Here is a 23,718-nt window from a genome sequence, read left to right on the forward strand (position 1 = left end):
TTTGTTAAAAATAATTAGGATATTGATTTTGAAATTATTAAAATATATAGGATGAACCATTTTAATTGATAATGGGAAGTATCTTGAAGAGTATGATGCATAAAATGTTTTAAGCAAGAAATTTTATGACAGAACAGAAAGCGTTTTTTGGTAATGACTATTTTGATGTTAATCTTTGTTGGGTTGTCTCTGATAAAATATTATATAGGAAAGTTATCCCTTACAAAGAGGATTTTCAATTGTCAACAATTCAATATTATTGTGTATAAAATTAAAATATATATATATATATTTATAGTGTATATTTCGTATAGGAAGATTTTCATGAAAACCTAACCCCTTTCAAATATCCTTTTTGTAAGAGATAACTTTCTATTTCTTTCTTATCACCATCAAAGTTCCCTAAAAAAACTAGGTAGCGATGTACGATATTTCAAAGAAAATCTTTTTAAAAAACTAACAAATTTTCGTGGAAACATTTTCTCTCCTTTGATTATTAACTTCTGGAACCTTAGAAACAATCTGTCAATTACTTTTTAATCTAAACAATTACTTTGTCAAATTCTATGATAATTCAATAATTTGAATGAAAAAATCATATCATAAATTTAATAAATAAATTTTAATAATAAGTTTATTAGGCAAACATGTTAGTTTTTACAGATGCTTTCCTAATACTGTAGACATATAATACTCAAAACATTACTAGAGAAATATGTTAATTTTTACAGATGCTCTCCTTATACTCTAGACATAAAATTACAATTTTTAATATATGTTCTCCTAATATTAATTTAAAAACTTTTGATTTTTTTCACCACTTTGCTACGAAATTTGTTGTTTGTTGTTTTTAGGAACGGGTACAGAGTAGCCCTGGGCTACGGTAACTACGGGAGCAGAATTCCGCACTAGTCGTGCTAGTTATTTATATTGTTCTTCTGTTTTTCATTAGCTACGAGCTTAGTATAACTTTCTGATGACCTTTACGGTCATTAAAAATTCAAGGCAATCCACTCAATGTCAAATTCTTTTATAATGGTTGCTCCTATTATTTAAAAAATGATTCAACAACAGACAATTCTTTTAAATTCAGAGAAATATTGACCAATTAATGTCTACGATTGATAATTAAAATGTTATAAGAATAAAATATTAATTCAACTGAAAAATGCAATTGAAAAAGTAGTACGTGCAAACAATAATGTGTTTTTTAATAAGGGTTTCTTTCTATTTATATTAAATTTAAAATTATCATCCCCCCAAAGTAAAATTCAAAAAAATGGGTAAAATATATGCGTAAATATGGTTCAAAAATGGTTGTTTAGCGGAGTAAAGTTGTGGGAAAAAGTGATGTACAAGTTCGACATACAGGGAGGGTAAACAGTATTTACAAAAGTGTAAAATATGATTTATATGCGCTTCCACCAATTATTGCAATTTAGTTTTTTTAGTGTGGAACCCTCAACACAGTTGTAGTGGACCAAATGGTAAACCTAAACCATCATCAGATCCACTCGAACAACGCACCCACAAAATTTCATCAAAATCGATCCGTTCGTTTATAAGGAGTACAGTGACATCTACACACTCGAAATATATAAAACAGATTTAAAATTTTCTGACCCTATCCCCATAGCGAGACAACTTTAATAGGCTTATACGATGTGTTTTTTAAGTTTATACATAAAAATTTCCGAGTGCTTCATTTGAAAGTTATCCTTCGCATTCGCGTTTGCGAATATAGGGGATAAACTTTCGCATTCGCGAATGTACCAAATACAATTTCGTTAAAGACTTTTTATAAGAAAAAAAAGATAGTCATACGTCTTCCATTATTTGCCTGACAAATATCTTATGTAGAAAATCATGTTCTTCCCATATGCATATCTTTTTATCTTGTAAGAACTTCCCTACACTTTGGAAATTACCTGATTTGCGAGGATCTCTTCCGTTATGATATCTGATTGTATCAACCATTTATCAATATTTCTATTTTTCAATTTTAATCTTGTTGAACCAATAACATAAATAAATACAATTAATATAGTATCAATTTTTAGCTGCATTTAATTATTTTTTTGTATAAGAATTATTATTTATCTATAATTTATGATACTATAATACATATATATAATTGGACAATTTTTTTAAAAATTTTATCAATATTAATTTCTTATAAAAGTTAATAAAGATATTCAAAGTACAAAATATTATCACAAAAACAATGTTATTAATAAAACAAGTGAAAACAAACAATTGACTGAGTTAATTGTTGAAATACCATGCATAGTCAGTGTTGATTTCTTTATCACATAACACATACAAACATGTGACACATACATAACTAATAAAGTATAGTACATATGTAAATGACTTTATAGGTTTCTGCATTACCGACCGACATTTAGTGTATAGTTTGTACACATATTATAAAATTTCCGCCTAATTGGCGCCCTCACGGGTAAACAGTGATGTTTACGAAAAAATGTTTCAAACAAAAGTTGTTTAATTTTTGATAAGGAACATTTTTTACATTTAAACTTTTGTTCTATCTCTAACGGTTTATAAGATGGGTCCTACGGATCCAAGACCCAATTGACCTATGATGCTCATTTACGAACTTGACCTCACTTTTTACGTCCTGAGTACGCTGTAAAAATTTCAGCTCGATATCTTTTTTCGTTTTTGAGTTATCGTGACCACAGACGGACGGACGGACGGACGGACGGACAGCCGGAAATGGACTAATTAGGTGATTCTATGATCACCTATGACAAAATTTTTTTCCTAGCATCATTATTTTTAAGCGTTACAAACTTGGGACTAAACTTAATATACTATGTATATTTCATATATGCATGGTATAATAAATCTTTACTGCCATAAGCGGCAATTATTATAAAATGAGATGCAAAACACGTTGAAAAGTTATTGAGCTTTATTTAAAATTAAGTTTCAAAATTTTTTTATGTATTTAGAAAAGTTTCTAAGCATTTTTAAGTTTGACAAACTTTTTTCTAAAATAAACAAAAATTATTTGCGGTTAATCCGTGAATACAAACTGTGGTTAAATAACTGTGGATATAAGATAAATGAAAACTAATATATATTTTTGTTCAAATTTTTTTCTTTAATTTAGTTCCGTGTTATTAATCTAGTTGGAAATTTGAAAACACATTCTATTCGAAAAATAATGCAAAATATCCACGCAATCTGTCTACTTTATATCATAGAAGAGTTCAAAAATAAGTTCTCAAATAGAAAACATTTTGGTGGAAGTGATGGGAAAAATTTTTAGAGAAATTATAATTAAGTAAGCCTTTTGAAGCTATGCATTTTAGTCCTTGATACGTACTTACATCAAACAATTTTCTAAAGCACGAAGAGATGAAAAGAAAGCTCAGGAGCAATTTTTATTCTAAGACTTTTTTTATGATTAATGGCTTTGTTTTATTTACAAGAAGAAATTTCTATCCATAAAATTGACTGATGAAAATCTTTAATTATGCCCACCCCATTGGTGGACGGATACCTTTAAAATAGAATCAGACTTCCGGTGGATTTTTTCTTTAAATAAATATTGCATCAGACATAAGCTATCAAAAGATTAAAAGCTATTACAGTAGAATCTCGATAAGTTAAAGTCCAAGGGAAACACAAAATATTTTAAGTTATAGAGGTTTTAAGTTATCAAGTGTCTATGTTAGGTAAAGGTTAATATAGAGGTATGTACATGTTTGTATGTACCCTAGTTAATATAGAGGTATGTACATGTTTCTATGTAGTTACTGAGGGCCTATACAGAGATTATTTATTTAAGTTATAGAGGTTGCGTATTTTAAGTTATAGAGGTTTTGGGCTCTGATGGGAAGGGAACATAGTATTTTTTGAAGTAACAGAGGTTTTTATGTTACCGAGGTTTAAGTTATCGAGATTCTACTGTATTTTAGAAAAAGCAAAATGAAATAAATGTACACAAAAACATACAGTTAAATGCGGCAACACTATTATATTGCAATGTGAACTAAAAAGTCCTAAATAATTTTTAAATTTAATGAAACAAAAAATGAGTCTATCTATTTAAGTTACCAAAATTACCTCATCTCATTGGTACTTTTTAATTCACATTTCAAAAAAAATGTTTTGACTTTTTTTTATGTTCCACAAGCACTGGAAATTGAACAGAGCATATTCAACACAAATATATTATTCAAATATATAAAATCAAGGTTTTTTATCCTGTTTGGATTATTTTTTTCTAAAAAATTTCAAAATTGCATGATGATGAAGGCATATTTTTTAATTATTTATAGTTAAAAATAATTAAAAATGATTTAAAAAGTCATAAAAGTATTTAGTAACGTAGTTAATAACTAATTAAAATCCGTGATGAAATCCAAATTATTCTTTAAATTTTTAAGAAATAAATGTTATCGAACAGATTTGTAGGAAAATTAATAAGTACATCGTAATCAAGGTTTTGTAGCCAATATGGGATATGATTTATAACTTATTTATGTAATTTTAAAATAAGCAAAAAGTTTTTTTGTTGATAAATAAGGGTAATGAGCAATCAATCCTCTGTCATCTCAGGTTTGGAAATTTAATTTATCAGAAAATCAAAGATTTATATGAAGAAAATTAACGTAAATAAAAAATTTACGCTTCACGATTAACGCTTAAACTAGATTTTCCACAAGAAAACTTTTTTTGTACGTATACTTGAAGATATAATTTATGTACGGATACAAGAAAATTTTGGTTACCTATAGTCGAACAAAATTATATCAGTAGAACAAGGATAGGCGCCCACATTATAAGGGTGATTTAAACTACCTTGACAAACCTTGTAAGTGATTTTTTTTTATAAATGAATTGCTTTTTCTCGTAAAACCGTGAATGAAATCATAAATTTCCTAGTAAATAGGAGAGACATTTTTAAACATGTTTCTCAGGTAAATAATATTTAATTATATGTATTTTAAGATTTTTATTTTCAAAGAAACCACATAAATATTTACACCAATGTAAAACCTTGTTAAATACTTCACACATATATAAATTACATCCAGGGAAGTGAATTGTGTGGGATCATTTAAGGTCACAAATCGATGAACGTGAAAAGATTGTTATTTATGCATAGTATTATCATCTTCTATATATTTAACATGCTTTGTCCTGAATGAATGACTGATTGGCGGATCAAAGCACAGCCTTAACCGCTGATCGTAGAGCCTTGAGATTTGGAGGGTGTGTTTTTTGTATCACATAGGCATCCAATAAGAAAGGAATTTCAGCAATTTCCTAAGGGGGGGGGGTGAAAAGTAGGGGCAAATTTTGTATGGAACAACGTGATTCCTTGGTCCAAGCCACTTCAAATTTTGCATAAACCTTCTATAACAGAATTAATAGAAGACATGTTTAGTACTTTATTGAAACTCATCGCCTAATAGGGTTAAAAAGGGTGAGAAAGAACTTTATCATTTTTTAAGTTAGAAATGTAAAAATTGTTATATGAGCTCATAGTTCGAGACAAAAGATTACTGTATCATTTTTTTTTATAAATTCATTCTTTAAGTGAGTAAAATCAAGTTAACGACTTTCAATTTAGTTAAATTTTACTTTATTATTATATATTGGAAGTTGATTTGGACTACGCGACTGATTTCAAACATTTTACTGATTTTTATATAAACCAGACCACGTGGGTGAAGAAGTTTATATTTATTTATGTTATATGCGCTAGAATTTACAAACAACACGATCAAAAGTAGACGGATCTATGGTTCGAATTTGTATTATTTATTTACAGAAAGGCAATGTGTAAAATGTTTTCTTCAAATGAATAATCTTTAATAATATTTTTTCTTAAATGTTAAAATAAGTTTGAATTTTTCCAAATTTAAAATGGATTGAAAAGAATTTTACTAGAGGAAGAGGTTGTATTTGCCAGAACTTCAGGTGAGTTACTGAATCTGAATTCCAATTTTCCGATATTTCTTATTTTAACAAGAGGAAGTCTTCAGCATAAGACTATTAATTACTTCTGGAGTAATTGCAATTCAGGTAGCAACACAAAGCGGCTTTTGTATACGGTATGATCAAAAACGACCTTTACTAGGTATCTAATTTAAATATATGACTGAGTTTTTTTTAATTGAAATAAAAACACTCCTTTTCAATTATTTATTATAATAAATTAATAAAAATAAAAATACAATCAATAGTTTACATTCGCGTACATTATTAACATACACATTTGTAACTTTGTAAGTCGGTTCTTACAATAAAATCACGTGTGTTGCTTGGGTTGTGTTTATATTTTATAAACATAAAGTCGAGTTATAATAATATTTAAATAAGTAAAAAATAAATCTTTATAATATAAACAAGTCGTTTTTTATATGTATTGCAAAACATTACCAAATACAGATATAACAAGTGAAAACAAACAATTGACTGAGTTAATTGTTTAAATACCATGTATAGACAGTGTTGATTACTCTATCACATTACACAATATACCTATACATGTCACACATATATAACTGATATTCTCATATAACAAATACATATTTGCGCCTAATTTGAGCTCTCATGCGCTCTTATGGGTAAGCAATGATGTTTACGAAAAAATGTTTCAAATAAAAGTTGTTAATTTTTTTATAAGGAACATTTTTAACATTTAAACTTTTGTTCTATCTCTAACGGTTTACAAGATGGGTCCTACGGTCCCAAGACCTAATTGACCTATGGTGCTCATTAACGAACTTGACCTCAATTTTTACGTCCTAAGCACGCTATAAAAATTACAGCTTGATATCTTTTTTCTTTTTTGAGTAATAGTTATGACAGACGGACAAACAGACGACAGACAGACAGACAGACAAACGGAAATGGACTAATTAGGTGATTTTATCTTTTTGATTTTATTACACCTAAACCAAAATTTTGTTCATAGTATCAATATTTTTAAGCGTTACAAACTTGGGACTATACTTAGTATACCCTAGTATATTTCATATATATTGTATAATAGTATATTTCATATACATGGTATAACAAACTTGGGACTAAACTTAGTATACCTTAGTATATTTCATATACATGGTATAAATATATATTTTGAGGTTAATTTTTTGAATAAAAACGCAAGTTTTATTTTAAAGATAAGAGTTTAAAAAAATTTATTAACATTATTTGGATTTTACATATTTGCATTATACGTGGGAGTCAATCCAGGTGGCTCAGTTGGTTAAAGTGTACCAAATGCTGTACGCGGTATACCTAAAAATGAACTCAAATAGTTGTGATTGCAGCTCGAGCCTCTCAAAATAAATGAAAAGCTTAACTACAGTTAATGAACACTATCATAATGAGTTTAATATTTTAGGTACTATAATATAATCGAATCTTGTCATTTTATAAACATTAAGGTAGTACAAGCGCCAAGGCTAGTTTAGACTTGTAGTTGAAATTAATTGTACTTTATTTACAACTTTGATGATGAATTTTGGTATAGCTTCATGAATGTAGACGAAAAATAAGAATAACATTTTTCGATATCTGCCTTGGTTTTCGAAATATCGAAAGCTAAGCAATTAAACAAAATTTTCAATTTTCGATATTTTGAAAATTATTCGCGATGGTGAAGTCATAACATAATTCACCATCAAAATTGAAAATATATTTTTTCATTTATGTTCCCACTAGCGTGCTCATACATCCTTAATTAGGTTTTTTTTGTTTTCAATAATTTATTAAGGCTTTACCTTTAATTTAAATAGTTTTTTTTAATTTTCACCGACTAGTTTTGGAGAAATGTATGAAAACATATCACCCATCTACCGTTTTCCCATAACAACAAAGTTAAATGTTCCTACTTTTGAAGTCGTTTATTTATTTAAATAATCGGTCAACCCCCCACCCCCTAAAATTCTTAGAATTGGTTTAGACTTAGTCCAACTTCATATAAAAAAAAATCAAGCCTTTTACCTAAAATTGCCCTGGCACTAGTACATCCTTAAATAAGCAAAACAAAGCCCTTTTAGTTACGAGGATACTCAAGCTAACTAAAAAAAAAAAGATACATATAGCTGTGGAATATCAAATATGGCCTAACACCCAGCTTTTTCATTCCTAGGAATTTTGGCAAGTTTATATTGTTCTGTTTTTTGTTTTACAATATCTAGTAATTGAATCGCTTAGAATGGAACACCTAAGTAGCTAACATAACGTATGAAAATTTGTTTAGCTACATTTAGTGTTGCCAAAATGTCACCGAACTTGAGTGAATTCCGTTCAATTTCTGTAGTTTAAATTCGTTTTTGATAATTTTCTTTTGGAAGGTATAAACAATTTGAAATACTTATATGCACGTACATTATTTTAGTTGACTTACACAGTACTTGACAACAAGTCAAACAACCTTAATTGGTATTTATTTCTACGATATGCAAAGTTGATATTTTTAATACACCTACAAAAAGATATTTATGTGTTGCTTGTTGCCTGATATAGTCATTAGTACATAAAGTACCTTGGCTTGCCACATTTTTAATGTGAAAAACATATCTTTTAAAAATAGATCATTTTATAAATATGTATATGTGTTTGACGATTGGGAAAATCGGTTAGCTGTGGTTTTATGGGTTGCAAAATTTTTACATAAAATTTTCGCGTTCTACGATTTTATTTTGAATGTTTTCAGGTTATAAAAAACGAATTATCTATTCATATTGCTTTGTTTTAATATTTATGGAAGCTGATAAATGTTAACACAAACCATACTGGGACGAAATAAACAATTTTCTCAGCTGATTTGTATGCTCAAAAATATGATAGCAAAGCACATTTCCAAACGGATATACATGTATTACGGGGTTTCCAGAAGTGATTAAAACAATGACTTTAAAAGGGGCATTTATCTCAAAAAATAATTTAGAATTGAACTTAAAAATGTTTTTAAAAATAAAGGGATCAAACAAAATTTAATGAAGGTACAGTACAAACCTCTTTAAAAAAAACCTCTTTTGTCAAACACCATTTAATTATGGATTAGGCTTGAACACTTGTTAATTTTCGTTCAAGTTGATATTTACGAGAAAATCAAGATATTCCAATTTTCAATCCTCTCAAGGGGTCGGAAGGGGTCCCTCTCCAGGGGTCGGAATGGGACAAACTCATAAAGGCTCAAAGTTGGGAGAGTTAAATTAATTTTTTTTTACATGGAAATTTGAAACTCCCAACTCTATCTTTCTCATTAACGTTTGCATACAAGACGACAATCCCCTTAGGTTAAAGGTTAAAATCTAAAAAGTCTCATCATAAGGTATCAATTTGATAATAAATTGATCGAAAAATGTGGTTTCCCAAATGGGTGATATCATTATCTATCTTTTTAAATGAAAATATCATTTACCTTTCATGAAATTCTGGTGATCGAGGCGTCGTCACTGTTTGATGGCTATTTCGAAAACTACGCCCAAATCCACTTGGTGGTGATAAACTTTCCGAATCTGAGTATGGTGATGTAACAGTAGTTTTACTATACGTTGATGTTCCATTCGCAACGGGTCGACGTAATGTGCCTTCTGTGTTACTCCGCCTTAAAGTTTCATGCCCTCTATGTACACTACCTCCATATTCTTCGCGACGAAAACTTTCATTCGCACGTGATGTAAATATATCATCAATTGGATCATGATGATTTCGACTAATTTTTCGATCATAATCCAACGTGGTACCGTTACGATTGTACGTGGATGATTTTCCAATACTTGCTTTACGAACTAAGCTGGGACTTGCGAGTCCCGTTTGGGCACCAATCATACTCCCTTCTGCTGGTAAGGTACCATAAGTGAAGGGTCGGCTATCTTGCCGTGCATGGTACGGTATGTCGTCCAGTGTGAGTGTAGCACTATTTGTTTGGACACCACAATCGTCATCAATATAACTAACACTATCCAATGTATGTATCACTGACTTTAATGTCTCTTCACATGAGAGACCGTTGGCAGACTGATTACGCGATCTACTTGGTGTAGTGCTGCGCTGTTGATGCTGTTGAGATGTCATACTACCACTACTACTGCTGCTATTAACACAGGTGATGATGTCATTACGATATTGAAGTGGAGGTTGAGGTGGAGTATTACCACGTAATCCTGGTTTTAAATCGGGAATACTTTCAACAGTTAATAACATATCACTTAATAATTCATCTAATTCACGATGCCGATCTTCAGGTGTTAATAATTGACCACTTTGATGATGATGATGGTGAGGTGGAGGACTTGACGATGATTCGTTTGATGTATTATTACTTAGCGGTGCGCCATGCGATGATGCTTGTTGATGTCCAGCAGATGAAATACCCGAATCCATAGACACAGTTAATGGACTTGATATAACACCACCAGCACTACCTGGTGATAGATCAGGTTTTTTTGCTATTGTTGCGTAAATTGAGCCATCTAATGGTCCATATGTGTGATTTACATCAGCATCTGAAATTTGGAAAAAAACAGAGGTTAAGACTGAGTATAAACAGTAGAAAATGAGAAGACGTAGGTTTTTTTTAAAGAAATAAAAAATAGTTTTTCAATTATGGCATTAATACAAGGTGTAACAAAATAGAGGGCCACATTTTTAGGAAATATAGATAATGTTCGCATTTAAAAAAATATCTACAATAATGTACTTTCATGTAGTAGTTTTTCATAACTATTTCCTCTATTGTATTTCTCGAAGTCAGTCTAAAATTTTTCCGATGTTTAGTTTGAAAGATGTAGAGGCTTGGGTATATCACATTTGATCTGGAGAACATTTTTTGTAGAAGTTCAGTTTTCATAAAGTTTTATTAACTTCCCACTATAGTAAGTTATTGTAATGGGTCCGATTTTAGAAATCGAAATTTTCAACATATCTTTACGTTTCATGGTTAGGACAAGCCATTAATACTATTTTGGAGAAGAAGTCTGTGTGAGTGTGTGTACGTATGTACGCACATACGCACGCTCGTAGACATTTTTTTCGTCGTTTCGAGGTGTCGATCGATGCGTATTCACAGTTCATAACATTCGGTCAAGCCGTTTTAAGTCGGGCTAGATTTTTCTTAAATTTTATTCTGATCGATATCGCGAGAACAAAAAATGAAACCGACTTCGTTGGGTGTCGATCGATGCGTATTAAAAACAATATGATCCGAAAAGAATTTCATAATATTAAATCCAACCGTTTCAAGCCGAACGGGATTTTTCTTTAATATTTTCCTGGCTGATATCGTGAGGAAAATTAACAAAATAAGTTCAAAAATTTAATAATTGATTCAAATGGTTTTTCTTAGGGTGGATACTGACAATTTTATTGTTTACCCACTTCCATATTTGACGTACTAAATAAAAAGTACTTAAAATTCGATGCTTCTATTTTTTTCTGGCATATATAGCCGCAAATTTCAAAAATGGAAATAAAAAGTAATGTGAATAAATTTATTCAAGTATGTTCGAGGAAAGAAGTAAACCACTGGTTAAATATAAAATTTAAAATTGAATCGACATTGCTTTTTGAGTGTTAATTTATTTGACGTCCAAAAGCGTGTAATTTTTGTTTATGAACCCGATATGAAATATTAATTTTAAAAATTTACAAATTAAAAAAATAAATAACTATGATGAGCATTAATTAAATTGACCTTCAGTTAAGAATATTTTTCTGTGGGATGCAAAACTAAAAATTTGTTTAAGTTATAATAATCATGTTACGCCCAATTATTTTAATATTTGAAACAAATTATAATAATTGGAAGCATAAAATAGAAAAAAAAAACATTGCAAGACATCAATTACTTGTCATTGACAGTTTTTTATTAAAAATATTTTTCCCATGGCGAATTTTTGTTAATTTTTCCATATAAGCAGTAGAATTTAAAAAAGGAAATTTATGTAATTAAGAATAAGCCGTGTTATAGGAATTTTTTTCTCTAAATCATTTTAAAAAATCAGGAAAAGAAAATTTTTTAGTAAAAGTGTTGTTATAGAAGAATATTTTATAGCTGTTTTTGGAGCGAAAGCAATTTCTGGTTTATATTGTAAACAAAAATAATTAATTCGAAAATATTTATATAATTTTAATTTTGGAAAAGAACGTAGGTGGTCGTTGAGCATATAAAGTGACTTGAAAAAAATTACCATAGGAATTTTTTAAGATTTTTGCATTAAATCAACGGCAAACAGGAAAAATACTATGCATATTAGCAAGAGAATAAGAAATTTTATAATAAAAATATTCAAAATATCACTTAAGATGGCAATTATTAGAAGAATCCTTCTATTCAACACTTAACAAGTGAAATTTACAAAATTTAAAAAACCCCCCACAAATTTTTCCGGTTCGAAACCCTAAACTCGTGTTTGAAACATATCTTAGAACACTCTCCATAAAATTGACTTCTAAATATAATAAACTAAATTCGCACTAGAAGAACACTCTCCAATTAATTACCTTTCAAACTAAACCAAAATATCAAAATCGGTTCATCCGTTTAAGGCGCTACGATGCCACAGACAGACAGGCACACACATAGCGGTGAAACTTATAACACTCCTTTTTTTTTAGTTCGGGGGTTAAAAACAGAAGCAGGAACATGAAAAATCTAATGGTTTACAAAGTTACTCTCACAAAATTTCAAATCAGTATAATGGAGATGAAATCGACCAAATTCTACAAATATATGCAGAATGTGTCTACACAACAACTTTTCATGTGTACTCACTCATAAAATTATAACACTTCGGACAGACTTTGATTGTTCTAAAAGACAAGCGATATTTTTAACGTGATTTTTAGAATAAAAAATAAAAAAGGTAGAAGTTATAAATGAAAATTTATTTAAAAAGATTAGACAAAAAGTATCAAAATAAATTTTAATTATGATCAAAATAATAAAAATTTGACATCGATTATAACTATTATTTAGAAATCTATCATCGCTAATTAGAAATACAATCAATCAAATGTTTAAAAAAAATCGCTTGAATGATACAAAGCAAAAAAAAAAAAAAAAAAAAAAAGAATGAAAATAAAAATAGTAGGTCTCTTTTTAAAATATATATTTATTAAGTAAGTTGTTTGATAAAAATAGAATCTGCTTATAAAATAAATAAATATATTTTCAAATGTTTGTGTAAGATTTTGGACTTTGTCCAAAAGTGCAGACAAACAGAAAGAATAAAATTAAAAAAATTTAGGAGACAATTTTCGATGAATATATGAATATAAAATGTGAATTTACATTCGATGATGTGGAAAGTGGAACAATTTTATAAATAAAAAATGAATTTTATTCCCGAAACGAAAATATAAGGGAGATTTCCAATTTGTATATTATATATTTATAACAGTACATTAATATAAGGAAAATATTTCTCGACGCATAAAATATTTGTCTTGTCGGAATTGAACTGCATTATGGACTAAGGAATGTTTGTGAGAAATATTGGACACTGAATATTTTTTAGATAATTTGACAAAAATATTTCCCCAAAAATACATCGATTTCGATGATTCTGAGCTTATGTCACCACCATTACACCAAAGGAATAGTTTTTGCTGTCAATATTCATTGCGGTAGTGAAATTGCTTATCCCTATCCCATATATTATAAATGTGAAAGTAAGGATGTTTGTTTGTTAGGCTTTCACGCCAAAATTAGCGAATGGTTGTTAATGAAACTGTACAGCAATATAGCTCATACATCAGAATAACACATGAGTTATAAATTATAAAAATATAGATATTTTTAAAAAAAATTAAATTTAATCTGACATTTACTATTTTAAATTTTTAAAGAAATTTTTAATTTATGGTTCAAAATAATGGTCACAGATGGAGCAAAATGATCATAATTTTGAACCATAAATTAAAGATCATGGCAACCTTCTCTAATATACTCAATCAATTATGACTATTTTACAATTGAAAAAATTGAAAACTGTGCATATCTTTTAGCTGCGTAAAACAATCCCTTTAAGTGTTATGGGAGGGAGATAAGTGAGATCAAGAGAGGTAGAGGCTATAAAGCGGTTGTTTTTTACATTTAAGCTAAGTGACGCGGGCGGGTATCAAGCTAGTACTCAAAATATTTGACTTCCACTTCCAACGATAACTACATAAAATTTTTTACTAATGTGGGTAGAAATTGCTGGTGAATATTTGAATATAAATCAGTTATAAAGAAAATCAGCGGTTTTGGTAAATAGAAAACTAATTTATTTTAAAGTACTAAGTCAAAAAATTTCATGTTTTTGTTCAAATCTTGGTTGAAAATATTAGTTTCTTTATGATTGTGCGATTAATCTGCCAATCAGTGTATTTTAGAATAGACTAATATAATTAATGAAATGGAAATAAAACTAACGTATGTTATTTTTTTCAGTCGGAAAAAATTTTTGTATTTTTTTTTTATATATCATAAAAATTTACAAAAAAAAATTTTATAAATTCTTGTCCGTATTTGAGAAGCATAAAATATTGATAATAAAATAAAGAATAAAATGTTCTTACTTAAAATTCTTTAAAGGAAAGTGTTTGAAAAAATATTTATTTTACAAATTCTTTCACACATTAAAACGGAAAACGTTATCTTTGAATTAATTTGTAATTGAATATAAAATGAATTATTATTTTATTTTGTTTCTTAATCAAGTTAGATTTAATAATTGGATCCCAACAAAATTAAAGTACGAATATTATTTATTAACTATCACTCAAGCAGTATATACCTGGTGTTAGAAAAGTTCCAGAACAGCAGTCATAGTCTATAAAAAATGGCTTCATATTTAAATTCTAACTTTGATCTTGATATTGTCCTTGACTTTTCTGAAAGGTGAATTCTAAATTTTAACTGTTAAGCGATAGGGGGAAACTTTAAAATAAAAAGTTTCGCTATATAATAAAACCAACAAATTTTGTTCGAAAACAAATTATATTTTAAAGTAATTTTTCTGAGGATCCGATAATTTTTGAACACCCCGTATGTTAAACAATCTCTTTCCACACTGTTTTCCATGTAAATTACGTTTGCGCACACATAAGTCAATTTTACACAAATAATGAACAAGTAGTTATTTGACATTGCACAGAAAATCGTGCAAGAGAGAGCTCAGATCCAATTTGAAAAAAAAAACTTCTAGTTTTTATTTACGAGAGAGCCTTCTGGGTCAAAAGATGGCCAACTTTGCTTTTTTAATGAAACTACCTATTTTTCTAGCAGTTTCTCACTGTCCATTTTTTAATTACTTTTTCATTAAAAATTGTATTCCTAGGCCTCAATTTTTGGCACCTAACTTCGGATATTTGAGGTTCGAAAGTTTTCACCAAAAAAACTTTTTACCAAAAAATTTCCAAAATGTTTTTGGTACAGATTCTTATGTTTAATAAAAAAAACCAGTAATTTGTGCCTACAATTTTTTTCCTATAATGTTCCTACATTTTTTAGCCATGAACCAGAATCTGTTACACAAAATAGGTATAGTTTCATTTGAAAAAACAAAACTGATCATCCCTATCGTTTAGCCTGGAAAGCGTCTCCGGAAAACGCTTAATTTTACCACTTTTTGATATTCCAATCCGTTGTTCTTATTTTATAAAATATCAAATTATCTCGAATAGTTTTTAGCTAATTCATAGTAGAATCAATCATTAGCTGAATACTGGACACATTACGTCACTATCACAGCTCGATAAAGAAGGTTTATATCACAAAATGATGCATTTCTATTTAAATGGAAAGTGATTGAGTAAGACTATTAGCCGGGGGTGGTGACACTCAGTAAATTGAATAAAAATATATAATATAATAAATAATTGACATAAATATACAAAATGCATCATAATAAAATTGTAAATTATTAATAGTTTTTCTTCTGTGAGAAAATAGAAAGCCAATTGATTACAGATAGATGCATAGACATCTCTACTTCATATATAAATTACATTTTTATAAAATGCCATGCTTTATGATATTATGTGAGTAATTAAGATGCAACATGTCTCTTTCAAATAAACCAGATGGTTTGCTTCTACTTTTCCAAAATGAAGCTATTTTTAAACTTATAATTATATCTACAGGCATATAGAAATAAGTATCTATATCTAAATAAAAATTTGTCTAGACATAATATCCGTACAAACTTGAGTCACTTTAAACAAAATTTCTCAAAAATTTTCTTAAAAATTGTATCGAACTATTTGCATACTTTTAAAATATCTGCGAATATATTTTGTATTTAAATTTTGTTCGACTAGAAATTTCGATTTTTGTCCCAATTTCCTAGATCAATATTTGAATCATATAAATACGTATTGCGACTACCAATTAGTCATCATCAGTGTGAATTAGATAATCGTAATAACACTTATTGGTGGCGGACCAAAAAAAAAATTACTTTCATATATACGGGTCAAGATAAAAAAAAATGCAATAATTTGACCAAAAACAAATAATTTGTCTTTTTGTGAAGAATTAAGTGTTAAGTAATAAAATAGCTATGTAATAAATGAACAATATAGATAATTTAATTACACAAATGTATAAAATGTAGGCTGGCTTGAGAAATAGTATGTAATTAAATAACAATTTTTTAATTAATGAATGATTAATTAAAATCAACCTACGATTTACGCAAACGGAAAGCTAATAATAGCATTTATAAAAATATTATCTTAAAATATAAACGGTAAACTAATTTAGCAACATAATTATTTATATATCTTAATAATATTTTCTTTACTCACGTAGGAAGTCATGAAATCTCCTGGCGTTTTTCAAATTACGCACTGTTAGGAAAAGTGAAATTTTTGTAATAAGTTAAGTTGTTATAACATATAATATTTACTGGTTTTATTATCGAACCATTTTTTGCCAAGTTAAATATTTACAGAGAAACTTACTTCAAAGCTTTAAATTAAAGAAATTATTACGTTTTATATTAAAGAAATTATTACGTTTTTGTAAAACAAACTGTGGAAATTTTTACTCTAAACAACTCTGACAAGTTTATACTTTGTTTCCAACAACTTTGTTTTTGATAAGCATTTCGATTTTCCTTAATATTATTCGTGAAATTTTTAATTCCTAAAACCTAATCGTTAACGAGTTAGGGCAGGCATAGGAGAGTTATTTTAAGTCAAAGTCACCATTGTTATAACTTTATTGTGTGCCATAAGCTTTATTGTGTGTCTCTTATCCAAGTCCGCATTGCTCATAGAGGTGAAAGCGAGATGGGTATACGATTCTTCTACCTATCCCAGTTTCTCTTATAGTAATGAGATATGTAGAATAAAATGTTGTCTCTCTGTCTTACTCGTATTTTTGGTTGTCACTGGTTAGGTTGTCACTGTTTACTCGTATTTTATATACAAAAGTATATTAGGGACTTCTCTAAGCCATGTTTGCCCATGCCTGACTTAGGGTTAACACTGCAACAGATCGAAAAACGCCTTAAATTTTTTTATCTTAGAATTTCGTCTCTAATTTATCATTTTTCGTTTGTTTATAATTTTTAGGCACCCGATATAGCCATTCTAAAGACTTATGTTTTCTTTAATATGTTTACTTGACCTTTGTAAAAAATTATAATATTGGTAGCTAAAGGAATTTCCAATAAATAAGTAATAAATAAAAACATTGATTACATATTGCCATTTAATTTTATTTATTAAAGTGGTCTTTAATAATAATGATAATGATTGAAGATAGAAGAATATTTTAATAATATAAATAAATACGAATCAATCTATGCAGAATAAATTATTAGTTTTTATAAAATATTTCTTATACGTGTAGGTACAAGGTGAGTTTTGCAACCAACACCTGTGATCAAAAATCTGTGTTTATTAATTTTTAATCAAACCAATGTGTAATTTATTTTCAATGTTTTGGGTTATTTATTGTCCTTGGCATTCAAATTATAAACAAATGCTAATTTATTTCAATATTGATAGGCATCATTTGAGTTCATAATAAGATTTTGAACCAATTTTTTTTACTTCCAAATTAAATTCATAAAACAGTTGCTAAAATCATCAATATCACCCTCTTTCTTTAATAAAACAGTCGTTAATCAGTAAAAAACTTTTAATGATGAACGAAAAAAAACTAAATAATGCTACGATTTAACAATACATCGTAATAAACGATTTATTTCTTGTTTCTGTGATACAGAGTGATATAAAATAAGTGTCCGTAACTGTGGGGTTTATTTGTTATACGGAAATATTACAAGAAGGTTATATAAACATGGTACTAAAAGCTGCTCCCTTCGAAGTTACAGTTTGTGCTTAGTCCGTTAAATTCTCGAAAAAATGTTGTTTTTCTTACGAAAAAAGATTTTTTCCGATATCTAAAAGAGTTTTCGAAGTAAGTCTAAAATAGTATTGTTAGTAAGAGCAAGAGGAAAATTATTCCAAAACTTTCAGAGATACAAATACAATTTTTACATAAAAATGCCAAAATTTTTGGCATTCCAACAAACTCGGTAGAAATTCGCGATTAATGTGCGAAATTTATACCGCCCGCACCTCTCAAGAGAGAGGCTTTCGAAGCTATGTTCATCTGAATTTTTGTTTTGGTGTTTATATTAATGTTTTGGTGTCAAGAATAAGCCGTGATGGACACATAATTAAATCACCCTAAAAGAACTAAAGAACTGCTTTCTTAATCTCTATGTCAAATATAAATATTCATTTAGCTTCTGCTACGACTTTGAGTGTTGTAAAAACAATTTAATTACGAAATCAATTTTCTAGTTAAAAATAAAATAAAAGCAGCTCACAAACTGATAATTACATAATTTAACCCCCACAATTACACAAAACAAACCATATGGTGAGCTAGGATTATTGAAAATATTAAAGTTTTTGTTTTTAATTAATAAATACTAGATTTGACCGTGGAATTAAAAATAATTTTATATTAATGTCAACGTTTATGGGCATGCCTCCAAATATAAACAAATCGTAGCACAGATTTAAAACTCAATTTTAAAATAGATTTTTTTTTCTAATGGTATAAATTAATTTTTAAATTAAATGTAATATACTTTACTTATATCTATTTGTGCGCTGTAAAGGGTATTTAAACAGGATGAATAATGATACTTCTGTATTTTATTCTTCTATAAATGTCGATTTAATTATATATTGATGTGTTTGGTATCAAATTAAAGGGCGTAATTAGCCATTTTCAAAAATATATATATATATTGTTATACTTTCTCACGAAATTATAAAAGTTCGAAAACTAAAGTCCTGATAATTACATAATCGCGCTCTTAAAAGTATGAAAATAAGAAAATATTTCCATCTGAAATTGTTATGATAAGTAAAATCGTCATTTCAGTCGGTGGGCCTCTAAGAATAAACAGTTTTCCACAAGATCAATAACAGGTCCCCCGACTGTAATGAATAGAATACGACAGCATATATATACAAATTTCATTGCAATGGAATAAATGACCCAAACTAGCAAACAGCTGTTTGCTCACAAGTGTACTATATATTCTTAAATATACATGGTGCCTCAAAAGTTGCGAACAGCATGAAAATAGTGGATATATAATAATGGATGCAATTTTAAGACGAAAATTAATTTTGAGTTTGTCGACCTGAAGCACATCGTTAACGCATTCTTATAGAGTTTCGTTAATTGCCGTTTTTAATTTTTAAAATTTCTTCATTAATATTGGGAAAACTAAAATTATTATACCTAATCAGCAAGATTGTAGCATACAATTATGTACAGATTATAAAGGTTGTAGCATACATTTTTTCAATGAGTTAAATAATTACAAAGAAGTTTACGTTCAAAGTTCTGGAACATAATAATTTGTTCAAAATTTGGAATTTATTCGATTTTTCAATTAAATTTAAGTTTGTTCGAAAAAAAATGGTTCTAAAACTTAATTATGATTAAACTCGAAACAATGGTCTGATGGTAAATAATAGTAAATTTTATTTCCTACACCGTTGCATATTATATAAATTTCACTTAAGATTTGTAGCCCCTATTCAACATTTCTCTGCTTTTTATACTTTTGAAACACCCTATACACCACACTGTAATAAACTAACTGATTCCATCAAATGAAATTAAAAATAAGTATTTTCAATAAAGATAATGATCAATAATTATTATTGTTTTTTAAATTGTAATAATAATATGTATACAAGAAAATTATCACATTGGAATTATAAATAATAATATAGTACAAATACTTATCCCTTTAGCTAATATAAAGTTCCTTGCAGCTGAATTTATTAAATAATTATAGTAGCTTACGTGATTCTTCTAGAAATCGAGATGGATAACAGATTACTTATTATTTATATAATAATAAAGTATCATTGTAATCTTAGACCCGCATAATTAATTTAAATTGAAAATAAATATAATTTACAGGTCTAAGCCTTAAGCAAGCTTCATTTTGCTTTTAATTTCAACTCAATATCTCTTTTCTTACTAATAAAAAGGAATAAAAGGGAATAAAAAGTGGGGATTCATTCTTGTATCTGAATACAATAGCCGTGTGTTTTCCTTGTTTACAGAACAGTAAAATTGTTTATAGAATACTATAATTTTAAATTCAGAATAAAAAATTAATTTGAACTTTTAAAGCGCTTGAGCTTTAAAAAAAAGTTTTTCATCAAATGATAAATTTCTATTTTTAAATTTATTTTTCGTAATCTAAAGGCTTGAATTTTGACGTCCTAACAGTGGAATTTTATACAAAATAGATTCAGCAAAAAATGTACAAAAATAGTAAAATAAATAATAATTTTAAACTAAAATCTTCTATGCATAATTTTCTCATTAGCAATTACTTTTTTAGGTTTTCTACGTGATGGTATTATAGCGGAGAGGTTTTCTATCAACAATCTCGGAAACGGCTCGAACGATTTTCATGAAAATTAGTATGCAGTGGGTTTTCGAGGCCAAAAATCGACTTAGCTAGGTTTCATTTTTATACAACGTCGTTTTATTCGTGTTTTCAGGGAAATCTAAAAAATTGACTTAAAAATATGACTTTTCCTGACACCTATTGGAGACGAGATAAAGTACATTACGGGACATTCAAATTGGTATTTGTGTTATTAATGATAAAATTTGTGTCTTTTTAACTCAAAATATACCGAGTAAAGCTCGGTCATCCAGGTACTTTTTATAAAACGATGATTCTCATCATGACGTATGAATTTCATTACCAAGATTATTACAAAGAGGAAAATATTTTATTTGTGTTAACTCTACTCATAAATGTCAGTTTCACACTAAACGTTTCTTTTTTTTTACGAAAGACAATAATTAACAAGATTATGTCGTTACATTCTTTTGTCTGTTTTGAGTGGATAAGAGCTAAGAGAAATAATTCATATGAGATAAAAAAAAGGCAAACAGGCATGACTTGTTTCATTTGAAAATTAAAATTGTACAAAATAAAACAAATACAAATATGTTGAAGAAGTACACGAGAGTTTATTTTTATCAAAGCGCCTAAAAATAGACTTTTGAAATTGCAATTGTGAATTTCTTTTTATTGAAAACCTTATTTGAATATTTTGATCACATGCAATACTTATTCCTATGTTTTTTTCCAAGTCAATAGGATTGAAAGGGTCCAAATTTTTACGTAAACTAATTTTCTATGGATTTTCTTCAGTTGAATTCATTTTCTAGTGACTTCAGTCAATGCTGGGATAAAAAATTAATTATTGTCTTACGTTTTATAATTTTTTTTTAAAAATTATATTGTATTTACAGCAACAACTTGGTCATGTTTTATAATTATGTTCCTCATTTTGAGAATATATCTGGATAAAATCAATATGGAAGTTTTGAATGGAGTAAAGGATGAAATACATATTGTTAATAATATTTAATTCGATGCGCTTTTTAATGTTTTACTCTTTTTAAATTTTATCTGTGTAGAATAGAAAATTTTTTCCCCTGATTTCTTTAAAAAGTTTATTGCTGTATTCGAATGATATACAAAACCGAATTTAGCACCATGTGCGAAAATATTTTAATTTCTATTTTATTATATTATGGATGAGTGATAATTTTAATTCGTAAAAATATAAATATCCCTATATATTATAAATGTAAAAGTAAGGTTGTTTGTTTGCTACGCTTTCAAGCGAAATCTACTGCATGGATTTGAATGAAACTTGAAAATAATATAGCTCACATATCAGAATAACACATGAGCTATAATTTATAAAGATACATTTTAAAAAAAATTTTTAAATTAAAATTATTTTTTTGACATTTTATAAAACCGGGTGAAGGAGGTACAATTTATGGACATTTATCAACCAAGGTTAAAAGGCATGCTTTTTACATAAAAAAAAAAAAAACTGATTATTTGATACATATACGTTTACCAGTGTAACACAATCGAAGAAGTTTGAATTCAAACGGTAGTTAGTAGGGAGGCATTTGGAAAAGTCATGCTTTTTCCATGTCCGCGTATATCCAATGCCCAAAATTTTCACATATTTGCACCAACCGGAAGAAGATAAATACAGTAAACAGTAGTATCCTAGAATAATATTTTGTTTTGAGCTATTCTAAAGAGGCATTTATTAATTAAACGTTGCATATGATCTTTGCCAGTTATTTAAGGACAAAAACCCAAGGTAAGCCGCGGGTAAAAGTTAGTTATTAAATAAAAAATGCAATCCTTGTTTTAAAACAAATACTATTAGTATGAGAAAATATAGAAGATGTTAATATTTCCGTGCATGGCGCTAAATTTAGTTCTACACGCCACGTATAAGATAATCACTACGTCATAAGTAGTCCACACACAAATATGTCGTACCAAAAAAAGACAGCGACTACGAATAATGATTATAAACAATGATTGTTGTGTTATTATTATTGTAAAATGTAAAAATGTTCATATTATCAAACCTAACCAAATATAGTAAGTTGATTTTTATAATACTTAATAATGGTTGGTGACTGTTCGGTATTGAGAATTGACTATATCTAAGTAATTATTTTATTATTGATACGAAGAAATTTCATATAATAAGTATATATAATAATAATTATTGAATCGTATGCATTGGACTTTACATCAATTTTATTTGTATTAGTACAGAATGTCTTTAATATCCAGTGTTGTAATCGTAAAATTAGCAGAAGGTAGGTAATAATACGGTAAAGTGAGTGTAAAAACCAAAGGGTATACGTATAAGCCAGGAATGAGTTTTTGGGATTTTTCGACAATCATTGCAGATTTCATAATTTCTTGACATCTTTAGACAAACAGGTTTTAGACTAAATTCTTAGTCTTTACAGAGGAATTATGAAAATTCCCATTGATATTCGAACATAATATTACTATAATAGAACTGTAATGTTTATCAAAAAATTATAATCTTTCAAAATTAAAAAAAGTTGGGTAACCATTGAGAATCTAATAATAGACTTAAATGTGAAATAATTTTTTCTCTCCTCCGGGCGGAAAGTATCAACTTTCATCCCGCTGCGCTAAACGAAGTTGCCGCTTTCCACCACCGTCGAGCTGAAAAATAATAAATACAGTACGGTAGCAAGTAAAGTCTCATATCTCATGTTTGTCACGTTAAAGAACATGAGATCTGAGAAAATTGATACTTTTACTCCCTTCATGTGTAATATACTATTTC

At 28.2% G+C, this 23,718-nt stretch overlaps 1 protein-coding gene across 8 annotated transcripts in view; it reads right to left on the reverse strand.

Moving 5' to 3' along the window:
• The window catches only part of LOC123305288 (tensin-1), an 832,583-nt gene that overhangs the window by 15,627 nt on the left and 793,238 nt on the right, over positions 1-23,718 (reverse strand). For all 8 annotated transcript variants that reach the window (XM_044886969.1, XM_044886968.1, XM_044886965.1 and 5 more), the window contains one exon: positions 9,422-10,508. In XM_044886969.1, the coding sequence (XP_044742904.1) occupies positions 9,422-10,508 (1,087 nt within the window). The remainder of the gene's footprint in view (positions 1-9,421; positions 10,509-23,718) is intronic.

This window comes from Chrysoperla carnea, chromosome 1 (assembly GCF_905475395.1).
Source record: "Chrysoperla carnea chromosome 1, inChrCarn1.1, whole genome shotgun sequence".
Lineage (NCBI taxonomy): Eukaryota > Metazoa > Arthropoda > Insecta > Neuroptera > Chrysopidae > Chrysoperla > Chrysoperla carnea.